Source organism: Schistocerca piceifrons, chromosome 7 (assembly GCF_021461385.2).
Source record: "Schistocerca piceifrons isolate TAMUIC-IGC-003096 chromosome 7, iqSchPice1.1, whole genome shotgun sequence".
NCBI classification, from domain to species: domain Eukaryota; kingdom Metazoa; phylum Arthropoda; class Insecta; order Orthoptera; family Acrididae; genus Schistocerca; species Schistocerca piceifrons.
In genome coordinates, this window is record NC_060144.1 from 526,619,395 (window position 1) to 526,644,809 (window position 25,415).

At 43.6% G+C, this 25,415-nt stretch overlaps 1 protein-coding gene across 1 annotated transcript in view; it reads right to left on the bottom strand.

The window, feature by feature from the left end:
* Nucleotides 1-25,415, bottom strand: part of LOC124709064 (zinc finger protein basonuclin-2-like) — a 201,154-nt gene that overhangs the window by 22,473 nt on the left and 153,266 nt on the right. The window contains exons 5-6 of the mRNA XM_047240713.1: nucleotides 12,656-12,896; nucleotides 9,228-9,413 (exon numbers count right to left, since the gene is read on the bottom strand). Of these exons, the coding sequence (XP_047096669.1) occupies nucleotides 9,228-9,413; nucleotides 12,656-12,896 (427 nt within the window). The remainder of the gene's footprint in view (nucleotides 1-9,227; nucleotides 9,414-12,655; nucleotides 12,897-25,415) is intronic.

Here is a 25,415-nt window from a genome sequence, read left to right on the forward strand (position 1 = left end):
CCTGCGGTGCACCACAGTGGCCTAGCCGCGTGTTATGGGTAGCGCCATTTTGCAGTGTACAGTATACTTTAACAACGGCGGCACACGAACAGCTTACAAATTTAGCTGTTTCGGAAATTATTTCATCCTTAGCCCGAAAATCAATTAAGATGCCCTTTCGGACGTCATATACACTACTGCCCATTGAAATTGCTACACCACGAGGATGACGTACTAGCGACGCGATATTTAACCGACAGGAAGAAGATGCTGTGATATGCAAATTATTAGCTTTTCAGAGCATTCACACAAGGTTGGCGTGGGTACCGACACCTACAACGTGCTGACATGAGCAAACTTTCCAACGGATTTCTCATACACAAACAGCAGTTGACCGGCGTTGCCTGGTGAGACGTTGTTGTGATGCCTCGTGTAAGGAGGAGAAATGCGTACCAACACGTTTCCGACTTTGATAAAGGTCGGATTGTAGCCTATCGCGATTGCGGTTTATCGTATCGCGACATTGCTGCTCGCGTTGGTCGAGATCCAATGACTGTTAGCAGAATATGGAATCGGTGGGTTCAGGAGGGTAATACGGGACGCCGTGCTGGATCCCAATGGCCACGTATCACTAGCAGTCGAGATGACAGGCATATTATCCGCATGGCTGTAACGGATCGTGCAGCCACGTCTCGATCCCTGAGCCAACAGATGGGGAAGTTTGCAAGACAACAACCATCTGCACGAACAGTTCGATGACGTTTGCAGCACCATGGACTATCAGCTCGGAGACCATGGCTGCGGTTACCACAGGAGCGCCTGCGATGGTGTACTCAACGACGAACCTGGGTGCACGAATGGCAAAACGTCACTTTTTCGGATGAATCCAGGTTCTGTTTAGAGCATCACGATGGTCGCATCCGTGTTTGGCGACATCGCGGTGAACGCACATTGGAAGCGTGTATTCGTCATCGCCATACTGGCGTATCACTCGGTGTGATGGTATGGGGTGCCATTGGTTACACTTCTCGATCACCTCTTGTTCGCGTTGACGGCACTTTGAACAGTGGACGTTACATTTCAGATGTGTTACGACCCGTGGCTCTACCCTTCATTCGATCCCTGCGAAACCCTTCATTTCAGCAGGATAATGCACGACCGCATGTTGCAGGTCCTGTACGGGCCTTTCTGGATACAGAAAATGTTCGACTGCTGCCCTGGCCAGCACAGATCTCTCACCAATTGAAAACGTCTGGTCAATGGTGGCCGAGCAACTGGCTCGTTACAATACGCCAGTCACTACTCTCAATGCCCAGGTGTATCAAGGCCGTTGTTACGGCCAGAGGTGGTTGTTCTGGGTACTGATTTCTCAGGATCTATTCACCCAAATTGCGAGAAAATCTAATCACATGTCAGTTCTAGTATAATATATTTTTCTAATGAATACCCGTTTACCATCTGCATTTCTTGTTGGTGTAGCAATGGCCAGTAGTGTAATTTGCTCCGTTTTCGCATTACGAGGACTGCAGTATTTTTTGCATGTTTCCCCCCCCCCCACCTCCACCCACCGCCTGACACACTTCACGCCATATGTACCCTCCTCTGCTAGCGCTGCCACCTGTCGTCTGTGAGTGGTTATTGCCGTTGACATCGAACATAGGTTGTGCTGACATTTATGCGACGGGCCCTGTATATCGTCCCTCATATGGATACGGATTTCTTCCAGGCTATCCTGTATTAAAGTGTTTTCCGAAAACTGATCCAATGTTCATCATATGTCGTAACATATACTCCTTCTGCTCCAGAACTAAAAGCTTAGAGCTTTTATGTAGGCTTTCTACGACGTATAAAAGGTAAATATCCTAACATCGATATCAATTTATTGTTCGAAAGTTTTCTTTAAAACGATTTTTTTGGAGTGTAGCCCTGTACGAAAGTGAAACGTGGACGATCATAGTTCCGAGAGGGAGAGAAGTATTTGGAATGTGGTTCTACAGAAGAATGCTGAAGATTAAATGGATACATCGCCTCACTAATGAGGAGGTACTGAGCCGAATTGCGGAAAATAATTTTTTTATTTGTACAACTTGACTTTAGGAAGCTATTGGCTGGTAGCACAAATCCTGGTGCATCCAGGAATTGTCAGCTTGGTAATAGAGGGAAATGTGGGAGGAAAACATTCTGAAGGGAGATCAGGTCCCCATTACAGGCATCAGATTTAAATGGATGTAGGTTGCAATAGATATGCACACATGAGGAGGCTTTCGCAGCCTATACTAGCATGGATAATTGCACTGAACTGTGAACTCAGGAAGAATTCAGCTCACAGCTGTTAAAATTATTGTTTATTAAAACACGACCGGTTTCGCTGCTTCAAGCATCATCATCAGGTGAACCTACGTCGTAAAAAGCAAAGTATAGTGTCACCACTTTTTGCGGATATTAAAATCAGTAAAGGAATGTCTAAAATACACTCACAACGTTAAAAAATCATAGACATACCCATGGCCCCTAGTGAGAATTTACTACTCATAAAATATCGTCAGTACTATGGTGACCGAAAGGTAAAGAAAAAGTGCCCCTTTCTTTAAAACTTGGCTTCATGTAAAAGGAAAAAAAAGAAAATATTTTTTTTAGTGAGGAGACGATATTTTTTTATTTAAAAAAAAAAGGCCGGGTTGGCGATATAGAATTGTCACTACTAATACGATTAGTCTCGGCACACGCAAATTACAAAGCGGAAAGTATCAGGCGGTAGTGTCTTACATGAGAAGGAGAGACCGTCTGGCTGGCGGAACAGAAGTTATCCATGTGGGTAGTGCGACGCCATATACTTATGACTAGGAGCGCTGGGTCGCTAACTTTTGGTATTGCCAATCTTCTCTGAATAGTAAGTTTTGACTAGGAGCGATGGGTATGCCCATGATTTTTAATATTGTTAGTATAAAGGGTGTACATAAAGTTCGGGAACACTTTCAATTATCTATTCCACAAGAACCAAACATTGTACAGATATCACACACGCGTCATTTTGAAGAGAAACTTGCAAAGTTTTTTTTTCATATATACCGCCACAGTGCAGTTTGCGCTATTCGCAAACAAGGCGAGTTTACGTGCGGAGCGAGCTTTCTGTGTGTTGGAGTTCGACAAAAACAAGTGTGCTACAGCTGTTCAGCGGATGTTTAGAACCAAATACGGTAAGAAGCCATCAACAAGGAAGGCCATTTACCACTGGCATAACAAATTCGTTACGACGGATTGCTTGCGCCCGGCAAGGAGAAGCGGACGTCCCAGTGTGAGCGAAGTGAATGCGGAGCGCGTACGAGAGACATTCATAAGGAGTCCAAAGAAATCGGTGCGTCGTGCATCCCGTGAACTCGAAATGGCTCCAGTGACAGTGTGGAAAGTCCTGCGACAGAAACTGTCTGTGAAGCCATTCAAATTGGAGCTAGTGCAGAAGCTCAATGACGACGACAAAGACAAGCGTTTTGAGTTTTGCTCGCAGTTGTAACAATTGAATGAGGATGGGGATGGTATTGTTGAGCGCTTAATTTTTAACAACGGAGCCACTTTTCACATTAATGGGAAAGTGAACAGGCATTATTGTCGAATCTGGGGTACAAAGCATCCACACCAATGCAGTGAGTTTGAGCGTGTTTCCCCAACGGTAAATGTTTTTGTGCCTTGTCATGTCAAAAATTGTACGGGCCATTCTTCTTCGCCGAGAGCACTATCACTGGATATTCCTACTTGGACATGTTGCACCAATGGCTGATGCCTCAAATGCAATCGGACTCTCCGTTCATCTTCCAGCAGAATGGGGCACCACCCCCATTGTCATCGTGAAGTTCGTCGGTACTTGAACACGGAGCTGCCGCATCGATGGATCGGCCGTGCTACAGAAGGGGACAGCTGTTTCGTGAAATGGCCTCCCGGATCACCAGATCTCACTCCGTATGACTTTTTTCTGTAGATGGCTGTATCGCCTCTACCACGTTATGTATTAGAGCTCAGGGAGAGAATACGGGAAGCGACTGTCACAGCCGACGATGCCATGCTGGGACGGGTATGGCAAGAGTTCGATTGACGTATTGACGTCTCCCGGGTCACTCACGGCTCGAATTTTTGCAAAAAAAAAAAAAAAAAAAAAAATATATATATATATATATATAGAAAGAAAGAAAGAGTTTCTCTTAAAAATGCAATATGAATGACGTCTGTACAATGTTTAGTTTTTGTGCAACAAATAATTGAAAGTGTTCCCGGACTTCGATGCCATTATGGCCTAATCACTTTAGGACATGGTGTAAAAAAGATCTGAGGATGGTCATTACGGACTGAAACCGATCATCGTCTAAAGAATTGATATTGTGATCAGAGACTGGAATAAAAAACATTTGGATAAAATAGTTTGCATTAAACTAGTTTTTAGGGTGAAGACCACAGCAATAACCAGCTGAGGTACCGTTTAAGTGGAAGAAGTGGCATCCACCCGTATATGAGGAACGCATTGAGTAACACCAGTCGGGTTTGAAAGCCACTCAGTATTACTGACGTCTGCGCTGTGCTCTTCGAATGATTATTGGAGGTGACACGGTCGGATACTAATTACTTCGACGTCTCGTGAATTAGCGTCAACATCTGGTAATATGTTCCAAAGCAACCGAATACAACCAGACTGCAAGGAGAACCGAAACAAATCGTGCGTCCCTACTTGGATATCGGAAGTCCAGAGCATTACGTGTAGATATGGCCTACACCGTTAATGACCGGCGCTGAGATCACCACGCTCAATGGGTCTACTGTATAGCCTAACTGTATAATTTCGTAAGACTGATGCCGAACAAGCACACTCATCGGCACATTAGCGAGTGACTCATCAGAATCTTTTTTATACTCGTCGTTCGTCACAGCGGCGCGCTCATTACGCCATCAAAGTCTTCTGAGCTCACAAACACGCACGGTCATTCAGTCATACATTTCGGAGCTGTTGTCAAACTCGTCTCGCTTTCTGTTTCCAAACGGTTAAGGTAACTCAGCACAAATTTACCACTACATTATATTTTGAAGAGAAGCAAAGCATGATCGGTAACTCAAACCGTCACTGACCTATAGTAGCATTCCAAGTATTACAGCCTCACAAAACCAGTTATTTTCGTCCTTCAGATTTTGAACAGCTAAGACCTTCCAATTATTTTCATCCTTTAGATTTTGAAACCCAACACCTTCAGATATTTCGCAGACGAGTTCTACTACATCTGAAATTTTTTGCTTGGCAAAATTTTTGTTAAGTAAGATTCACCATGTAATTTATTCGCTACGAACTATTTCCTGAGTTAAGAAACTGGAATATTTCCGTGATATTCATTCTATACATTTTGCAACAACTAAAGAAAGCCAAGGTGAAGTTCAGAAAGCGAATTAAAGTTGAGGTAGAAGAAATGATATCTTTGCGGTTTGAAAATCACTCTGTAATTCCGTTGGGAATGGCAAAGCACTTGGAGGTTTACTTGAAAGGGTTGGATGTCGAAAATATGTTATAACAAGGACACCAACAAAGGAAATGATACACTAGAAGTACGAAATGACTTTCGGCATTTGAGCAAGAGAATAACGGACGATAGCCGGGAAATCAAAACGAGGACGAGGAACATTTCAGATACTATATAAGAAAAATATGGTGCTACAAAATAATGGCGAAAATTGGTAAGATATGTAATGAAGTATTGAATTGAAACGGGGAGAAAAGGAATTTATGGCGCAGCTTGACTAGAAGAAGGGGTCAGTTAATAGGACGCACTGAGGCATCATGAAATTGTTTATAGTTGCAAGATAAGTGCAGTGGGTAAAAGCTGTAGATCGAGAATTATGTTTGACTTCAGTAAACAGAGATGAAGCAGACTGAGGCCTCTAACTGAAGACAGGCGGCCGGGGTGGCCGATTGGTTCTAGGCGCTACAGTCTGGAACTTCGCGACCGCTACGGTCGCAGGTTCGAATCCTGCCTCGGGCATGGATGTGTGTGATGTCCTTAGGTTAGTTAGGTTTAATTAGTTCTAAGTTCTAGGGGACTGATGCTTCAGAAGTTAAGTCCCATAGTGCTCAGAGCCATTTTTTTTTAAAAAACTGAAGACAACAACAGCTTCAGTAATGAGCTGTCCAAAAGCCATAATGGATGTTGTTGTTGTGGTCTTCACTCGAAAGACTGGTTAAATAAAGCTCCATGCTACTCTATCCTGTGCAAACCTCTTCACCTCCAAGTAACTACTGCTATCTACAGCGTTCTGAACCTGATGATTGTATTCATCTCCTGATTTCCCTCTACAATTTTTACCCCCTACCCTTCCCTCCGGCACTAAATTGGTGATCCTTTGTTAAGCCCTACCAACCGATCCCTTCCCCTGGTCAGGTTATCAGGTTATGCCAGAAATTGTTCTTCTCTGCAGTTCTGTTCAGTACCTTTTCATTAGTTACGCGATCTACCCATCTGATGTTCAGCATTCTTCTGTAGCACCACGCTTCAAAATTTTCTATTCTCTTCTTGCCTAAGACTTTTATCATCCATTTTACACTTCCATACATGCCTACACTCCAGAAAAATACCTTCAGAAAATACTTCCTGTCACTTCAATCTATATTAGATATTAAAAAATCCCTATTCTTTAGAAATCCTTTTCTTGTCATTGTCAGTCTACATTTTATATCTTCTCTATTTCGGCCATTATCAGTTATTTTGCTGCCTAAATAGCAAAACTCATCTACTACTTCAATTCTCTGGTTTCCTGATCCAATTCCCTAAGCATCATCTGATTTAATTCGACTAAAATTATCCTTGTTTTCATTTTGTTGGTGTTCACCCTATATCTTCCTTTCAAGAGGCACTCCATTCCGTTACCTGCTCTTCCAAGACCTTTGCTGTCTCGGACAGAATTACAGTGTCATCGGCAAACCGCAAAGATTTTATTTCTTCCTACTAAACTTGAATTCGTACTTCAAATTTTTCTTTGGTTCCCTTCACTGCTTGCTCAGTGTACAGATTGAATAATATCGGGCGGGTATAGGCTATAACCCTTTCTCAGTAAAATTTTGTACTTGTGGGGATCCAAAGCCTCTAAAAATGGTTCAAATGGCTCTGAGCACTATGGGACTTAACATCTGAGGTCATCAGTCCCCTAGAACTTAGAACTACTTAAACCTAACTAACCTAAGGACATCACACACATCCATGCCCGAGGCAGGATTCGAACCTGCGACCGTAGTGGTCGCGTGGTTCCAGACTGTAGCGGCTAGAACCGCTCGGCCACTCCGGCCGGCAAAGCCTCTAATAAATGTAAACATGGTTCTTAGTATGAAGTAATGCGATGTTTATTGAGTCGTACGATTAGCTAAGTTCGACTAAGCGTCATTGTCAAGCACTTTTGTAACATTTACATTTCATGTCATTTTCAGATCTTTGTTAGTTACAAATAAAAAGTAGCCACATTCCGTTATTTTACGAAGGGTCCACACTACAGCGATACTTTCTCAAATACTGATTTCCTTTCGTGACCATCAACTCTTAGAGCAGGCGTTTGGGTTTGTACAAGTTGTAATTAGCCTTTCGCTCCCTGTTTTTTTTACGCCTGGTACCTTCAGAATTTCAAAGACAGTATTACAGTCAACATTGTCAAAAGCTTTCTTCAAGTGGAACAAATGCTGTAAACGCGGGTTTTCTTTTGCTTAACATTTCTTCATAAAGATAAATCAGTCATTACTGCCTCGCGTGTTCGTATATTTCAGCTAAATCCAAACTATACTTCCCCGAGGTTGGCTTCTACCATCTTTTCCATTCACCTGTAAAAATTTCATGAAACATTTTGCAGCCGTGACTTACCAAACTGATAGGACGGTAATATGAACATCTGTCAGCACCTGTTTTCTTTGTAATTGGAATTATTATATTGTTCTTGAAGTCTGACGTTATTCCACCTCTCTTATTCATCTTGCACATCAGATGGAAGAGTTTTGTCATTGGTGGCTATCCCAAGGCTGTCATTGGCTCTTAACGGAATTCCGTCAATTCCCAGGGCCTTGTCTGGACTTTCACTACTCTATCAAGTTCTTCTCGCATTATCATATCTCCCATCTCATCTTCATCTACGGCCTGTTATAAATAATATATGAAGATGATACCGAGGTTCAAGATCAAAATACTTCTTAGGTTTCTGCATTATGTTTGTTAAAGGATCCCATTTTAATGGAGAGAATTATCAAGGTCGAAATTTACGACACTTCTCAGAATCTTCAACGACTGAAGGACCGCGAACTGTTACTAAGTAATATTACGGTATATTGATAATTTTTACTTATGGACCGTCTGACAGCAACTGAATAAAACGTAGTTTTAGTGCCATACGCGTTTCGCCTTTATTTTCTGCAAGGCATCATCAGTAGCCTGGAGTATGTACATATGTTAGCTATGTAATTTACATTTTTGTCACTGTCCCTATAGGTTATAAACAGTTCTGGTGGTTGGTATTTCCTATTAGGTAGTAATGTGTCGAACTGTACTTACAGATTGCGTGGGCAATTTCTTACATATTACGCTCCTGTTGCATTTTTGGTGTTGTTCTTCTTCTTATGAATGCCAATTTGCGGTTTTTCTTCCCAGTGACAAAAATGTAAATTAAATGGCTAACATATGCACATATTCCAGGCCACTGATGATGCCTTGCAGAAAATAAAGGCGAAACGCGTATGGCACTAAAATTGTGTTTTATTCAGTTGCTGTCAGACGGTCCATAAGTAAAAATTATCAATATACCGTAATATTACACGCTACTGAGGAAGACAGGACTAAAAAAGTTGAAGATATTGCGAAGTAAATTTAGGTTAAAGGAGGTTAGGGATTGTGCAACTATCAAAGGAAATCGAGGGCATAAAACATCAGATATCGATATCAGAGAACAAACTGCGCATGTCTATAACGATGATGATTAAAACGGTACAGGAAACTTGTTACAGCGAAACGGTGTTTCGCAACTTGGCCGTCATTTGGCGAACCCATCTCCAGGATGTCTCAGGTGAAGAAGAGGAAAGAAATATAGTGCTGTTAAAATTTGGCAGAAAATCTGTCACCAGTGCTTAGACTTTTATTGTACCATGTGAGACCTTGTTTAATTACAGAGGTGCAGACAGTAATTATCCGATGTCCGGTGCATTAAGGACTCGCCGTGGAACCGGTTGCTGGCAGCGAGGGCAGGACACGTACCGTTACACTCTTCCGAGGATCCGCCGTCGGAAATGCTGGCACCGGGCGACGCCAGGACGGCGGGGGTGGAGTTGCCGCGCGCGCCCGGCCACAACGACGCGGACGTCGACGGCGAGGGGGAAGCGGCCAGCAGCGGCGAAGGGGCGGCGTCCTGCAGGACTTCCAGCGGCGGCAGCCGCACCTTGCCTGCGCAACACCGTGGCAACTGCCGCTTCAGCGAGGCTCTACTTACTATCCTTCCACTACATACATTTTACAGGTAATATGGTGAGTCACTAAGCCCCTGCAGCTAGGGGAGGTGCTGCACATGAATCTGCAGAAGTGTGTGCGTGCTAAGTTTCGTGTTTGACTGTAATAACCACAGAAACGGATTTAATATCCCCTCCGCACAGCAACAGATTACAAGTCGGATAGTTAACACATACACTGATGAGCCAAAACATTACAACCACCTGCTTCATAGAGTGTTTGCCCATCTTTGGAACGAAATACATAACTAATACTGCGTATCAGGAGGGAGGAGGAGATTAGTGTTTAACGTCCCGTCGACAACGAGGTCATTAGAGACGGAGCGCAAGCTCGGGTGAGGGAAGGATGGGGAAGGAAATCGGCCGTGCCCTTTCAAAGAAATCATCCCGGCATTTGCCTAAGTGATTTAGGGAAATCACGGAAAACCTAAATCAGGATGGCCGGAGACGAGATTGAACCGTCGTCCTCCCGAATACGAGTCCAGTGCGCTAACCACTGCGCCACATCGCTCGGTTGCGTATCAGGGATCCGATAGTTTGTTGCTAGGTTTGCGGAGGTATGATGCATTACAAGTCTAGGCACAGGTCACGTAATTCGCGTAAATAATGGCGCCAGATAGTGACCCAGATAGGTTCCACAGGATTTACACAAGGCGAATTTGATCGCCGAGAGATCAGGGTGAGGTCACTATAATGCTCCTCAAACCACTATACACGGTACTGTCTCCGAGACATTTGCTGCTGAAAGTTGATGTCGGCGTCGGGGAAGGCATCAAGCACGAACGGATGTAAGTGGTTGGCAGCTGTCAGCGTGTTTTCGATTGCTACCACAGGTCCCGTGCAAGCGCAGGAGAATGTCTCCCATACCATAATACTGCTCCCACCAGCCTTCGTCCGTGGCCCGCTGTGCGTTTCGAGCCGCCGTACATCTCGCTGACGGCGTTTGTGGAAACGATCATCGACCTAGTGTACCCAAAATGTAATTCATCCGACACACTTCCACTGATCGACGATTTGGTATTATATCTCACATTGTATGCCAAGAAAGAGGGAAAATGAATCATTCGGAACACTAGGTATAATTTACGCCATACTATCGAATTTCGATTGTCCCGTGTCCACTGCAGTCGTAAGTGACGATGTCGCTGGATCAACATGTGAACACCTAGGAGTGATACGATCACCAGTGTGCTGCGAAACACTTGTGCGTGCACCAGCATTGTGCTCTTTCGATTGAGATGCCACAGATCACTATCTACCCTATCTTACAGTGCAGACAAGGCTTCGAACCCGACGTTCTGTGAAGAGTCGTGGACTTCCAATTATTTAGCGCCTAGTGATAGTTTCATTGCCTTTCTACCTCTTTCCGTAGAATCTCAGGACGTTAGCACGTGAAAATTCGACCAGCTTCGCCGTTTTCGAGTTACTCGTTCACAGTCTCTGCGTAATAATGTTTTGGCTGCTCAATGTATTCATTATTTGTGGAATAGTAGAGATGGTTGTTCATGGTCACTTAAGTATAGAACTTACAGGCGCTAAGTCTATTGTATTCCAGTTACGTTTTTAATGTAAGTGTATTCTGTTGCGATGATAATGTTACAGTCAGATTGTTTTCATTAACTGCGTGCATGAATCATGAATTTATCTACGAAAGCGCACAATTTACTTAAAATTGCGCATTTTGGGTTTTACTTGCATTACTAAACCACATGTTAAACAGACTCGACTGCTTTCAGACCGTAGAAAAAATGTAGTGAAATATCTCTGGACGCATGATGTATCATGTTCGATATCGGTAATATATTTTATTCCAACTAGGGCTTTTAACTTGCGTGACTTTTCTTTTGACTAAGGCTGAGTTTGTTTTGTTATCTATCTCAGATCTTGGTCATCAGAGATTGCCACCTTACTGTTGACGAGGAGGATTGTGCACTCTGTAATGACCCATAGAGTCAAACTGGTGGGAGGTGAAGCTCTTGGCAGTGCTAGTCAGTCCACAACGTAGGGGTTGCGGGAGTGGCAAGTGGACTCTTCTAGGCGTAGGGAAGCCAATTCTGCAGGCCGGAGTGGCCGTGCGGTTCTAGGCACCACAGTCTGGAACCGAGCGACCGCTACGGTCGCAGGTTCGAATCCTGCCTCGGGCATGGATGTTTGTGTTGTCCTTAGGTTAGTTAGGTTTAATTAGTTCTAAGTTGTAGGCGACTGATGACCTCAGAAGTTAAGTGCTCAGAGCCATTTTTTTAAGCCAATTCTCATCAACAGCCACGATGAGAAACAGGGAAAGATACCGTAGGAAACCTCAAGAGATGTACCGATGGCTGTAGCAACCTTTTAAGGGAGCCAACTTGAAAAGAAAAACAGGTGTGTTGGGGCACATAAAGAGGGCAGCCCCACCATCTAACTACGCCACTACAGGCCGGTATTTTGGAACAGGAGAATTATAATGTTCCTCAGAATCTCCAGTATGAACCGATAAACCGAAGGCAACACTGATGTACAACGGGAACAAACGACTTGGAATAGACAGTGTCCTCAAATTGGCTACTTAGAGTTCATAAAATACTGACATGGCCATTATAACGGAAACCAAAAAGAAATCAAGAGGTTCCATAACAATAAACAGATATGACTTGCTCTAGAGTGGAGTCCGTTAGAAGGAAAGGGCCTGTGCTGAAGCTGCTATTCTGTGTAAGACAGAAATGTGTGGGTTATGAAAAGACGCTCGATCATCATAGGTCATTCTATATAACTCTCTACGCACAGTCATCGTGCTAGTTTCACTGCTGGTAGCATCTGGGAGTGATTCCTTCTGCTGATTTCAAACGATTTCTTTACAACCACCTTCGTCAATGCTTGACTATCCCTGTCTGTCTGATCTTGGTTTAGCTGTGTCTCCCCTTGAGAATCACACTCAGCACCGATCGAATTGGGGAACTTCAGAAGGGTCGAAATATGGTTCAAATGACTCTGACCACTATGGGACTTAACTTTTATGTCATCAGTCCTCTAGAACTTAGAACTACTTAAACCTAACTAACCTAAGGACGTCACACACATCCATGCCCGAAGCAGGATTCGAACCTGCGACCGTAGCGGCCACGCGGTTCCAGACTGAAGCGCCTTTAACCGCACGGCCACACCGGCCGGCAACTGCAGGTGTGGGGCGGCTGCTGTACTTACCGGGGGCGGCATGGGGCGGGGAGGCGGGCGGCGACGTCCTGGCGGGCGAGGGCGGCAGCGCGTGCGCCGTGTGGTGGGCGGCGGCGCCCACCCCCGCGTGGGGCGGCGGCCCGTCGCACGCCGCCAGCAGCTGCAGCGCCAGCGAGTGCGTGTCCGCGAAGCGCACGCACGCGCGCACCAGCGCTGACTCCTCCTCCGCCGAGCACATCTGCCACGAGTCCAGCCGCTCGCCGCACGCGTCCTGAAGCCAGATAGAAACCACTCACTTGTGTGCCGAGCCAGTGACCAATGACGGATGGAGCGAGGAGGACAGCAAAAGCAGACTAGCACTGGCAAAAAGGGCATTCCTCTTCAAGAGATGCCTACTAGCTTCGAACATAGTCCTTAATTTGAGGCACAAATTTCTGATCGTGTACGTTTGGACCACAGCACTGTACGGTAGTGGAAATTGGACTGTGGGAAAAGCGGAACAAAAGAGAATCGAGGCATTTGAGATGTGGTGCTACAGACGAATGTTGAAAATTAGGTGGACAGTGATGAGGATGTTTTGTGCAGAATCGGAGATGAAAGGAATATGTGGGAAACACTGAGAAGGAGTAGGTACAGGATGATAGGACATCTGTTAAGACATCAGCGAATGATATCCGTGGTACTAGAGGGAGCAGCAGAAGGCAAAGAATGTAGAGGAAGATACAGATTGGAATACCTCCAGCAAATAATTGAGGACTTAGGCCGCACGTGGTCCTCTGACATGAAGAGGTTGGCACAGGAGAGGAATTCTTGGCGGGCCCGCATGCCGCACCAAACCAGTCAGAAGACTGATGACTAAAAATAAAAATTAAAAAAACGTGTCCCCAATACCCAATGTTTCCACAACGTATAGGATATTCATACTTCTTTTCATGTGAGTCCCGACGTAAATGGCGATTTTCAATTAAATGGAAAGAAGAATTCGTCATGAATAGTTGGTGACTGCTCAGCTGTGAATTGCACTAAACGTTGCAAAAATGGTTTTTTACGTCTTTACAATTCCAAGCGATAGCAAACGAAGAAAAAAAGGGGTCACGATCTCACAACTGGGAACCAGTGTCTGGCGCTCAACCGTGTGTTGTAACTGTATGTTAAGAAAAGTAGTTCTAAACATGAAACAACTGCGTTTTCTTCCCCAGTCGAAAACTATACTGAATCAGTTCGTCTCAAAATTTTTCGGCTCCTGACGTATTTTCGGAATTCGGAAGTTCAGTGGATTATTCACTGGGATTTATTTGTAAGTCTTTATCGTAACCATAAATACATAAACTGAATAATATGTAACCGCAGTTCTATTTATGTACAATAGGATGAGTCATAATCAAGATTATTTTATAGCGGACTGGTCATTGTGAGGGAACCTGTGTAAGTGACATAACTTCAAAGAATAAAGTTTTGACCACAACTCAGCAAACTAGAAATGATCTGTTTTATTTTTGTGTTAATCACAACAGCAGCGTGAATTCCAGATATTCACACTTCGTGTTTGGGAGTGTGAACAGGGGAAAGAGGGGGTGGGGTGGTTATTCAGACCTCCCTGCAGGGCAGCATCTAATTTAACCTAATGAGCAAAAAATAACATAAAATCTTACTTTTGGGAAATGCGCCTGTATGGATATACTTCTAAGGTTGACTTCATGTATGTCATAATTCTAGGGCCTTTTAAATAATGCCAATGTTGTGGGATATTAATACTACAACTTCGTGATCCTACTCCCTTTCTGCATGAACATGTGAGAATGCGGAATAGGTTTAACACCCACAAGATAAATAATGCCGAATCTTAAGAGTTGGCGAAAACATGGCGGACGATTCGGCCCAGTAAATAACTCTACTACCGGCCGAGCACGCCGGCTCACGCTGTTTCCTGATATGTACAGTTCACCAGTTTCCAGTATATACATGATCCCACTGAAAATCACGCTTCAGTATTTTTGCAAGGTGGTGCTAAACAGTTGTAATATGTTTAATGAGATACACGTTCCCATACGCAATCAACTGCGCTATTAACATAACTGAAGCGTTTTCGCTTAGAAGTCATAGTTTTCGAGTAATTCAAGAAAAATGTACGAAAGTGACCTCCAAACGCTGCTCCACGCGCATACTCAGCCCCCAACGTTCAGGATTTCTAGTGTATTGTTCGTGGCACTCCCTCCTACCACCGTACAAAAATTTGTGACTGCGCTAATTATTTCTCAAAGTAGACTTTTTTTCATCTTCATTGGCTGGCATTATTACACCATCGGCTTAGTCGAGCAAACAGAAATTATAAAGCTGACCTATGTGTAAATTTTATGCATTTTAACAGCATAAAAGAAACAGTTGTAGCATTGTTATTCGTCAGATCTTCCGACTGCAAAACTACCATGATTGTAAGGTTTTAGTGTGGCTCGAATTGTCAACGTAATTAGCTTTAGCGTTACGTTTACAGAAGACGTTTCTGGTTCATATCCTCACGGTCACGTTTGAATTAATAACGTTAACGAATCAGTCGATTATGCTGGCGGCGTAATACCCCAATGAATAGAGCCTAAAAAGTTTCGATTATTGTGACTATTTTGTTTAATCTTAAATTTTTGTATAGTGGTAGGAAGGAGTACCACAAACAACATACTAGGAATCGTGACTGGTGAGGGATGAGTTTTGGAGTGCAGGTGCGTTTGAAGGTTATTTTTGTACGTTTTTCTTAAATAACTCGAATACAGTGGCCTCCAACGAAGGTGCATCCCATTACGAAGTTTAACTACTTTAAATTTCCTACAAAAAGGTCGTATTCATTGTTTTTGTAGGACTAACAGTTTGTGCGTTGCGAACGAGAGAATATGAAAATCTCGGGCATGGTTTATGAAGGCCAGAAATAGCATTGAGGTTTGCCTAAAAAGATTTCGGTTGGGGCAGCTCAATCGACCTTTACGAATCAAAGTTCAGTGCCACGTTTTATTGTCTGCTAATCTCGGGAACCATTTGAATGCGGCTTTCTCTAGTTGATAGATTGATTACCAAGGGCGATACGCTTATATCACTACTAATTACGCTGCCTGAAAAACAAAGTAAGTCACTTGGAAGTGGAGAAGGAGAGGAAATGAAACTAAACGGATTGACAGAGTATATCACGTTATTCCATTGATTACATAATCGAGTCACTTATACAAAGAAATCGGCAGTATGATCCCACTTAGCAGCATGACATCACACCTCTCCTGGCCTCGATGCATCCACTTATTCTGTTGAGAAGGGTATCATGCTGGCTGCCGCTGTATCTGAGGCAAGTTGGCCCACAAACGTTGCAGGCTAACTGGTCCTTGAAGTTCTAGATAATGGCACAGCATGGAGTCGACCTTCGCGCTCCTCCCTCACGTGTTTTATCGGATCCATATGGGGAACTTGGTGGCCACGGGAGAATCTCAGCATCGTGCAGATAGTTCATAGACAAACGTGCCATGAATGGGAGAGCATTATCGTGTTGAAAAATTGCACTACGGTGCTGTCGCGTTTAAGGTAATACATGAGGACGCAAGATGTCTGTGAGGTACCGTCGTGCTGTCAGACTAATCACTGTCTTCCGTGAGACGAAGTCATACCCGTTGGATCAACCCACCATGGCAACAAGAGTAACGCCGCTAAGCCACCATGGCACCTTTCTCCCTGTTACCATCATAGTAGCCGACGATGGTTATACAGGATGTGTAGAACCGCAGTTCATAACAGGATTTTTAAAAAATGTTGCGCGTAATAGTTGCCTTGTGCGAACTACATAATTCCTCGTAAGATCTGTCGCCTTTCTAAAGAATACGTTGCAGACGACGTAACTTACTCGACAAATTTATTTCTGTCACTGGTACATGACTGACTGAAAGAAGTGAAATGCCATTTTAGCTCATGTAATGGAAGCGTTAATAAGAGTGACCCAATGTATGACGAAGTAACATATTTTGGTCGATGCCTTGCACACTGACCATCCTGCATGATTTTTGAGAAGGTAAAAAACACGGAACAATCACTTGAGCAGTTTGTGACTACGGTCGTGAATTAACAATGCGGCCCTCCGCATTACCTCATGTTATTCCCCTGTGTTAATTCAGCTGTCGATGGTTTAGTACCTTATAAGAAAGCGTTTATAAGCCTTGCGTTGCACTGACATCTGAAATGATAGTACGCCGCACCAAATACTTCGAATTGTGAAAAACTCCCAGCAGCAACTATCACTACGGTGAAATTTGAGACCGGCGGGGGTGGCCGAGCGGTTCTAGGCGCTTCAGTCTGGAACCGTACGACCGCTACGGTCGCAGGTTCTAGTCCTGCCTCGGGGATGGATGTGTGTGATGTCCTTAGGTTAGTTAGGTTTAAGTAGTTCTAAGTTCTAGGGGACTGATAACCCCAGAAGTTAAGTCCCATGGTGCTCAAAGCCATTTTTTTCAAATTTGAGGCGTCTACCTCAAGGGCATCTAGCTGGGTAACGCAATGGTAAGACAAGTACACTCGCATTCTGGGGGACATTGGTTCAAAACCCAGTGCCGCTATCCAGATATAGGCTCTCCATGACTTATCTAAATTCTTAAGACGCCATGATAGTTTTTTTCATTTCCTTCTTCTGTCCTGCTTTTCTTGTATCTTAGTGCCCTATTAAGGTTATCTCTTCCGCTGGCGAAACTCTTCTCCATCTTCTCGTCGTGAAATGTTAGTTGGTGTGTACTTTTTTCCATAGCCCTCTAGATGCGGCACATTTATTCCCTTGATTCGTAACTTTTATCTTCTCTTTTTAGGTCCAGTATCTTCCTAAAGATATTCTATTCTTCGTTTGTTTTCTGTATATCGTGTTTACAACTCTACCATCTCATGCTTAGATAACACTGCGTTCGTCGCTGGTGTCTTGAAATCACTAGTTTTAACGTCCGTTGTTATCCTCTCTTGACAACAAAATTTCCTGGACATAGAGAAGTAGTTGTGATCTTCTTCGTCCCCCCTTTCACTTCTTCATTACTGCTATATTTCCTGTTACTTATTCTCTTAGATTGGTCCGTCAGTGTGCTGTACGGTGCCTCCTGATGTTTCAAATCTAAGTGGCAGGCAATATCATCTTATTGTGGGCAGTATTTAGTCCTACTCTTGTAATAATATAAACTTAAATTTAGAAGTATCAGTATTCCGTCCCACTTAGTATCACCATGACATCCGCAAATGGAAGATATCCTCGTATGTCCTGCAGTCCTTTTTGTCCTGCTTTCCGAGGTTGTTGCTTTCCGCTGTGATCGCTTCATCGTGTACCAGACAGAACAGCATGGGAAAAAGCCAGTCTCCCTGTTTGACGTACACCATAGTATGAAAAGAAATGCTTCCCAATATCATCCTTGCCTTAACATCTCTTTATAATTCAGTTCTCCTGTAGCGTCTTCTCATCCTGTCTACTGTTCTTCATGATCCTCACTTTCTTGAAATACCGAAACGTTGCAGCTGTTTTATTGTCCTTCAAGGGCCTGTGTCCTATCAGTGGTATCAGCGTCAAGTTCTCCATGCCTTCCTGCGCTCTTCTACCGCCTCCTTTGCTAGGCTCCTACTGCACTTTCAGATCTACTATGCTAATAAGAAATGCAGGCAGCAACTTGTAGCCAACATGTATGACGTATGTTCCCCAGTAATGGTTTACCCCTCGATAAATCACTGTACTATGACAACACATTTCCATTCTTCGAGCAGTTTCCGTGCCTTCCAAATGCGATTAATAACCTTTGTCACTTTATCTAAACCTGTTATCGATGCGCAATTTTATAATCTGATAAGTATGGTGCAAACTCTTCTCCAATTCGTTCGTCCTCTTTAACACGATTGTAAGATAGGAGGAGATTTTTCCTAAGAGCGATGCCGGAACCTGCGTGTGGAATTCCCTCTGACGGCGGACTTTCTGTGCGGTACGGAGTCCGCCCTTTCCGTGCCGCCCATGCGGTAAGGCCAGAATGTAAAACAGGCGCTGCGACGCAGCAGAGACGGCAATTTACATCGAGACCGAGTGTGAGAACATTTCGCGTGGGAAAGAAACCCAGCCTCGTCGTAATCGTCACGCATCTCATTTCCTTCTGTTCAGAAATTCAGAGACATTTCCCCGTACCCTGTCCTTCCCCCGTTTTCAGTCTCCGCCTCCTGCATCATTTGTACGTATCCCGAAAAACGTTTGACTCGACACAAAACTGACGTTTATTAACGGAAATAAGATTTTGTGGGGTATCAAGCAGAATTTGTGACTTTATTGATTGCTTGGTAGGGAGGAAGCCGCGTGTTATCTTGGGATGGATATTCATCGATAGATGAAGTGACTTTCAGGTCTGCTCCAGGAAGTAGTTTTGAGGCTCTTGCTATTCATGTTGTACATTAATGATCTGACTGTCAGTATAAATAGTATCCTTAGACTTTTCGAAGATGACGTAGTTCTCGGGAATGACATCATCTCATCATCATCATTACAGGTCGTCGTACGTATTGTTAATTGCCGTGGTCCCATGCACCAAGAGTCGCCTTACTGGGCTGTTATCAACTTCTCTCAGGGAGGGCACAAGAGTAAGACTTGATATCTTCTTGATGTGCTCCATCCACCTGATCGCTGTCCTCACCAGTGGTCTCGTGCTCTCGATCTTTCCATCCATGAAGATTTTGTCCATTTCTTCCCACAATACAGCAAAACAACTCGAGAATTTTTTGCTTGAGATGAGAGAAAGACGCCTGGAGATATCACATTTCTTGATAGTGGACGCATTAGTTCTTTTTTCGATACATTTTATGTACAGGATTCTGCGCCCGGACAAAACTCAACTACGCCAAAATGCTGGTCTTGAGGGTCCACGAGTGTTTCAGTAAGCTGGATCTATGTACTTTTCGTTTCTTATCACTCAGTTCCGCCAAATATTGGCGAGCTTCTTCATAGCCACTCGGTCTACCGTGCTACGCTCCTTGTCCCACCTTCCAAAAACTTCCCCTGTCGCAGATGGTTGACCCACGATACTTGAGAGAATGTGTTACTTCCACTTCCTCGCACAACTATTTACTCATATTAAATGAAACAAGTTTACTGTTACTAGTCACTGTTTATTTATCTCCACGACGCGTTTCAAAGGTTTCAACCTCCATCATCAGGTGGATTTACAGTTAAATTTATCCATATTATATGGATGCTGTTTGAGGTCTGCGATTGTATTATAAGATTATGTGGAATAATTTTATACTGCTGCAGTCACTTTTTACTAACATTTTATTAGCACAATGCATTTCGCCAGCATGCTGCCTTCATCAGGTGCATTATACAGTTACTTATACATAAGCTGGTAGGTTATGTACATTAGCTGTGTGTGTCAGTGGGGTTAAGAATCGAAAAATAAACATTTTTGTTGGCGATTTCATTTTCTGGCACACAGTTGTTAGTATGACATTTGTTTGTGTTGTGTTACGATTATTTGGAAGAATTTGTGCCACTGTCTCCGGTGGTCACAGGTTCCTTTTACTGTCATAACACATCATATGCATACTGCCATATTTTATAAACAAATATGCAACAGAGACAGTCCCACAAGTTCCTTCAAATAATCGTAACACAACACACACACACACACAAATGTCATACTAACAGATGTAAATCCACTTGATGATGGAAGCTGAAACCTCTGAAACGCGTCATGGAGATAAATAAACAGTGACTGGTAACAGTAAACTTATTGTTCCACTTCATATCAGTAACAGTCACGGTAACGCCTAATCTAAAATGTTCGCATTTAAAGATAAATATATTTACTCACATTTGATAAGATTTAAATATAGTACACAAGATGGAAACTTGCTTTAAATGTTCAAAAATTTAAAATAGCTTGCTTCAGATAAGAAAATTTGCAATATCGTATTAAAGCAATGTGAATAGCGCAATTCTAATCAGTCAACTCATACAAGAATGTGGATGTAAGTTTTGCAATAATAACAAATGGAACGATCACATGGATTCAGTCGAAGATGACTGACATCGATTAATGTATAGGATACTAAGAAAATGCAGTCACACTACAAAACAAATTACTTACGTAGCACTCACCCTAGAATATTGCTGTAGTGTGTACATAAACATCTAAATACATTCTCAACAAGCTACAGAACGGTACGTGGCAGAGAGTGCCCTTTACCACTACTTGTCATTTGCTTTCCTGTTCCACTCGCAAACAGAGAGAAGGAAAAACGACCGTATCCCTTCGTATGTGCCCTAATTTCTCGTATCTTATCTCCGTAGTCCTTACGCGCAATGTACTAGGGATATCCGGAAAGAAAGTTCCGATCGGTCAAGAAATGGAAACCACTGTGAAAATCTGATAAAGCTTTGCACATATGTACTCGACAGTGTCTGTAGTATGAGTGTCGGTTACATCACTTCACTCTTTCTAGTTCTGAGTGCGTGGTGAGCACATAAAGATAGAAAATAGTGTGTCCCGCCAAGTATGAGGTCCTGGTGACGGATTTCGCCTGATGTTATGCAGCCCACATTACAGAACTGTCATACGGTTCCCACTTTGTGACAATTCTCGGTCGCAATCTGCAGGGGCAATGGAAATGCTCCTGCAGCGTTTTCGATGGGAAGTGTTTGATCACCCGCACTACAGCCCGTAATTGACTCCCTCTATGTCATCTCTGCTCACATTAACTACTGGCTATGAAGACAACATTTTCGCACAGACAACTAGCTATAGATGAGCGTAGAGAATTGGCGGGAAGCACAGCCGCCTTCTATGACGAGGGTATTGGAATGTTGGTAGAACGCTATGACAAATGTCCAAGTCGGAGTGGTGACTATGTAGAGCAGTGGCTGGAAGCTGTAGGTAACTGTTACAGACAAAATATTTCTGATTTTCAAAGTGGTTTCCATTTCGCGATCAATAGGAACTTACTTTCTGGATATCCCTCGCATATTGGTGGTAGTAGAATCGTTCGGCAGTCAGCTTTAAATGCCGATTCTCTACATTTTCTCAATAGTGTCTCACGAAAAGAACGTCACCTTCCATCCAGGGATTCCCATTTGAGATTCTGAAACATCTCCGTAACACTCACGTATTGTTCAAACCTATCGGTAACAAATCTAGCAGCCCGCCTCTGAATTGCTTTGATGTCTTCCTTCAATCCGACCTGGTTCAGATCCCAAACATTCGAGCAGTACTCAAGAATAGGTCGCACCAGCATCCTACATGGGGTCTCCTTTACTGGTGAACCACTTCCTTCTAAAATCTTCCCAATAAACCGAAGTCGAGTATTCGCCTTCCGTACCCCTCACACGCACGTTCCATATCATGTCGGTTTGCAGCGTTACGCTCAGATATTTAAACGACTTGACTGCGTCTAGTAATACTGTACCCGAACATTACAGGTTTAATCCTCCTACTCATCCGCATTAACTTAACATTTTTCGTGTTTAGTGCCAGCTGCCATTCATCACACCAACTGTAAATTTTGCCTGTCTTGTATCTTCCTACAGTCACTCAACTTCGACACCACTAACGGGGGATACTGGACGTTTACACAGAAGAGCTGGGCCGAAAATCACATGTCACAGAGATGCTGAAAAACTTGACCTGGTGTTTATTTTAAGAGAAGCATCAAACATCCCGCGAAAGACTACTTATACAATTTCGAGAATCTGCTTTAAGTGAATGGTCTAGGAATATACTACAACCGTCTATGTATAGATTTCGTAGCGATCACGAAGACAGGATTAGATTAATTACAACGCGCACCGAGGCCCCTACCCATTATTCTTCCCGCGCGACTTACATGTAACAGGAAGAGCCCTGGTAAGTGTTCCATGGGAAGTGCCCCCTGTCATGCAAATATAACATAGTAGTTTGCAGGGCGTAGATTTATAAATTTCTGGTGAATGTCAACACAAAGACAAATTGCTGTTTGGTTTGACGATGTTACCAGTTTTGCAGTATCTCTTACTGAAGAGAAATTGAGAGAGCTCAAAGCGTACTTTATGTTGCACCCGAAACTATGCCTCTAAGGCGTTTTGTTTCCGCTCATTCCGTATGTTATCACTTTCGGGTCAGCTGTCATTCACGTTATAAAGTCAAACAAATAATGGGAGCAACACGCAGGCCAAGCGTGTTCCTGATGAATGTTTGTGTTTTACCCGTGCGTCAAAGTCACCATCAGTTAATAATTCATACCAGCACACACACACGCCTACAACAAGAATAACGTTGTACTATTCCTTCTGGATCAATGTTGCGGACGTGTACTGACCACATTCAGATTTTTACCTTCCTTAGCCGCATTCACGGTGACACGTCGTACCAGAGATGCCTTGTTACCTGCGTGACTTCGTAATGAAGTTGACTGCTGGCCATAATAGAGCTGGGAATTACCGTCTGAAGGTTGTGGATTTGAGTGAAACAGTAAATCGAGAAAATTTTGTGCCTCCGTAGATAATTGCTCGCAACAAATCAGATCGTACTACGTGCACTGCGGGAGTGACTATAATGACAAAGACAATGATAGCGCTGTATGTGAAATATAAATGAGCAGCTTGTGTGGCGACAACAGTGTTGTGAAATTATTTCAGTAATCTTCCTCTCTTTATGAAAGTGGCGAAGGCTCACGGAGGGAGTGCGGATGCGGGGGGGATGCTCGGCGGTTTTAATTATTTTACGGTGTCTGATGATACGGACAAGACTTTATCATTCTATAGCCGGTTATTAATTAATGCTGGGAAGGAGCGCCGCGGTGTGGGAGTTTAGCGGTGAGTTAAAAGGCAGCGCGCGCTCTTGGCTGCACTTCTCCTGCCGGCATCCACGCTGCTTCATTATTCATCGGCGGCAGCGGGCCTGCTCGCTAACGAGAGGGAAATCCTTTCCTTCTTATCCCGGCAGCGCTGCGGCCTGATCCCGGAAAGAACTGCGGGAGGATGCTGCGGTTTTCGGCACGGGGAAGGCGCGGGGGGAAGGGCGCGCAGCTACGGTAGCTAGCTGCAGCGACATTAAGGGCTGGGGTTTTAAATATGAACGCGAGCAGCGCACAGGAAGAGATTAGCTAAAGACAAGGCGAGCGGCGAACGGCGCATCCCACCCGCCGGGGGAGAGTAGCCAGTGAGAGAGGGGCACGGAGCCCGGGGCAGCCAACACGGCCAGCGCAGCGTGCGAGGCCAACAGCGACTCTAAGGAAGGCCTCGGCGCTTGTTGGTGACGTCACGTCAGCTAGGCACGGCGGACGCCAGGTCTGTTGCAGGCAGAAACGCCTGGGCGTGCTTCTCACTATAAATCTCTTATTTTTGGACAAAATGTTTGGTACTGTTTTCGATTCTGCAGTTTTATTTAGATGAAAGATTTTCTTACAATCGTAAAGCTACAAATGAAGATCATAGTTCTGTATTACTGAACCCTGTCGAAACAAACGTAGATCAATATGAGAGGATGCTTTGCCCCATTGCAAGCTTCGGAAATTTTACATTCAAGTAACTATATTTACTTGATCCATTTTGTTATCGAAACTTTCCCCAACCCCTTACAATGAACTCGTTTCTTTTATTTATTTATTTATTTTCGTTTGACATCGTCACTGGAAATCTGAACTAATTTACATGTGTAAATGTCCAACTGTTGCCAGTCATTAGATTACAGTCGTTTTCAACGAAAGGAGTTCTAAACAGGAAACAAAATAGCTTCATACATCGAAAATACTGCTGAGCTTAAACTTTTTCAAACATGCACATTAGAAAAGATAAATATTCCCCTCTTGCCACTGAAAGGAGAAACCTTATAAGATAAAAAAAATTTATTTGAAAAACAAGTATCTCTCTTTTGCCTCTTCTTCTGTCCCCCCAACCCATCCCCAAACGTGTACAATCGCAAGATATTTCATCAACATTCAGTGCTCCTCACCCCATAGTCAACCAAGATACCTAAAGAAGAGCACCAATATGTTCACAGTTTCTTGTAAAAGCAACCCAGTACAAACGTAACTTCCTGAGATTTACAAATAAGGTAAAGAAGCACGAATTCTGTTGCTGCTGGACCATGAAGTTGTTTTTGTATGTTAATCCTTAAAACAGGTGGAAATTTAAGTTCAGGAGTACACTATTTGTTAAGAATTGTAATGAATTGCACAATTAATTGATTGCAGAAATCTCTCAGAACAATGTGTGTTGGTCAACTACCGCCAATAGTTTCACATTTTCCTGTGTCAGAGAGGGAGACACCGCCAATATGAGTATGCCTGCAACAGACCTGGCGTTCGCCGTGCCTAGCTGACGTGACGTCACCAACAAGCGCCGAGGCCTTCCTTTGAGTCGGTGTTGCTCTTGAAAGGAGGCGCCACGCCAGTTACGTGCAGCCAGCATCCTTGTTCCAGGACTAATGCGGCCACAACTAACGTGCAATACGTCATTTGAGTTTACCGGTCCTTTTTAATTGCCTATCATATTTAACGTCCATTAAAATTTGTGTCTGATGAGATCTACTTTCATCTAGGGACACGAAAATTTCACGAAAACGAAACCAAGAATGATTACGCGAATTTCAAGGTGTTTAGCGAGCTAACAGGGATTCAAGAACTTTTACGAAATATCTCGAAATCGGCGATTTTTCCGAAATGTCGCGAAATTTGTCCTTTCCCCGTACAAAATATGTTGTAAATCTAAGGGACAGCAGTATACCAATATTGGTAACTCATAGTTATTGGATAGTGAAATTGAATTTTGAGTTCGTACTTCTTCAAATCT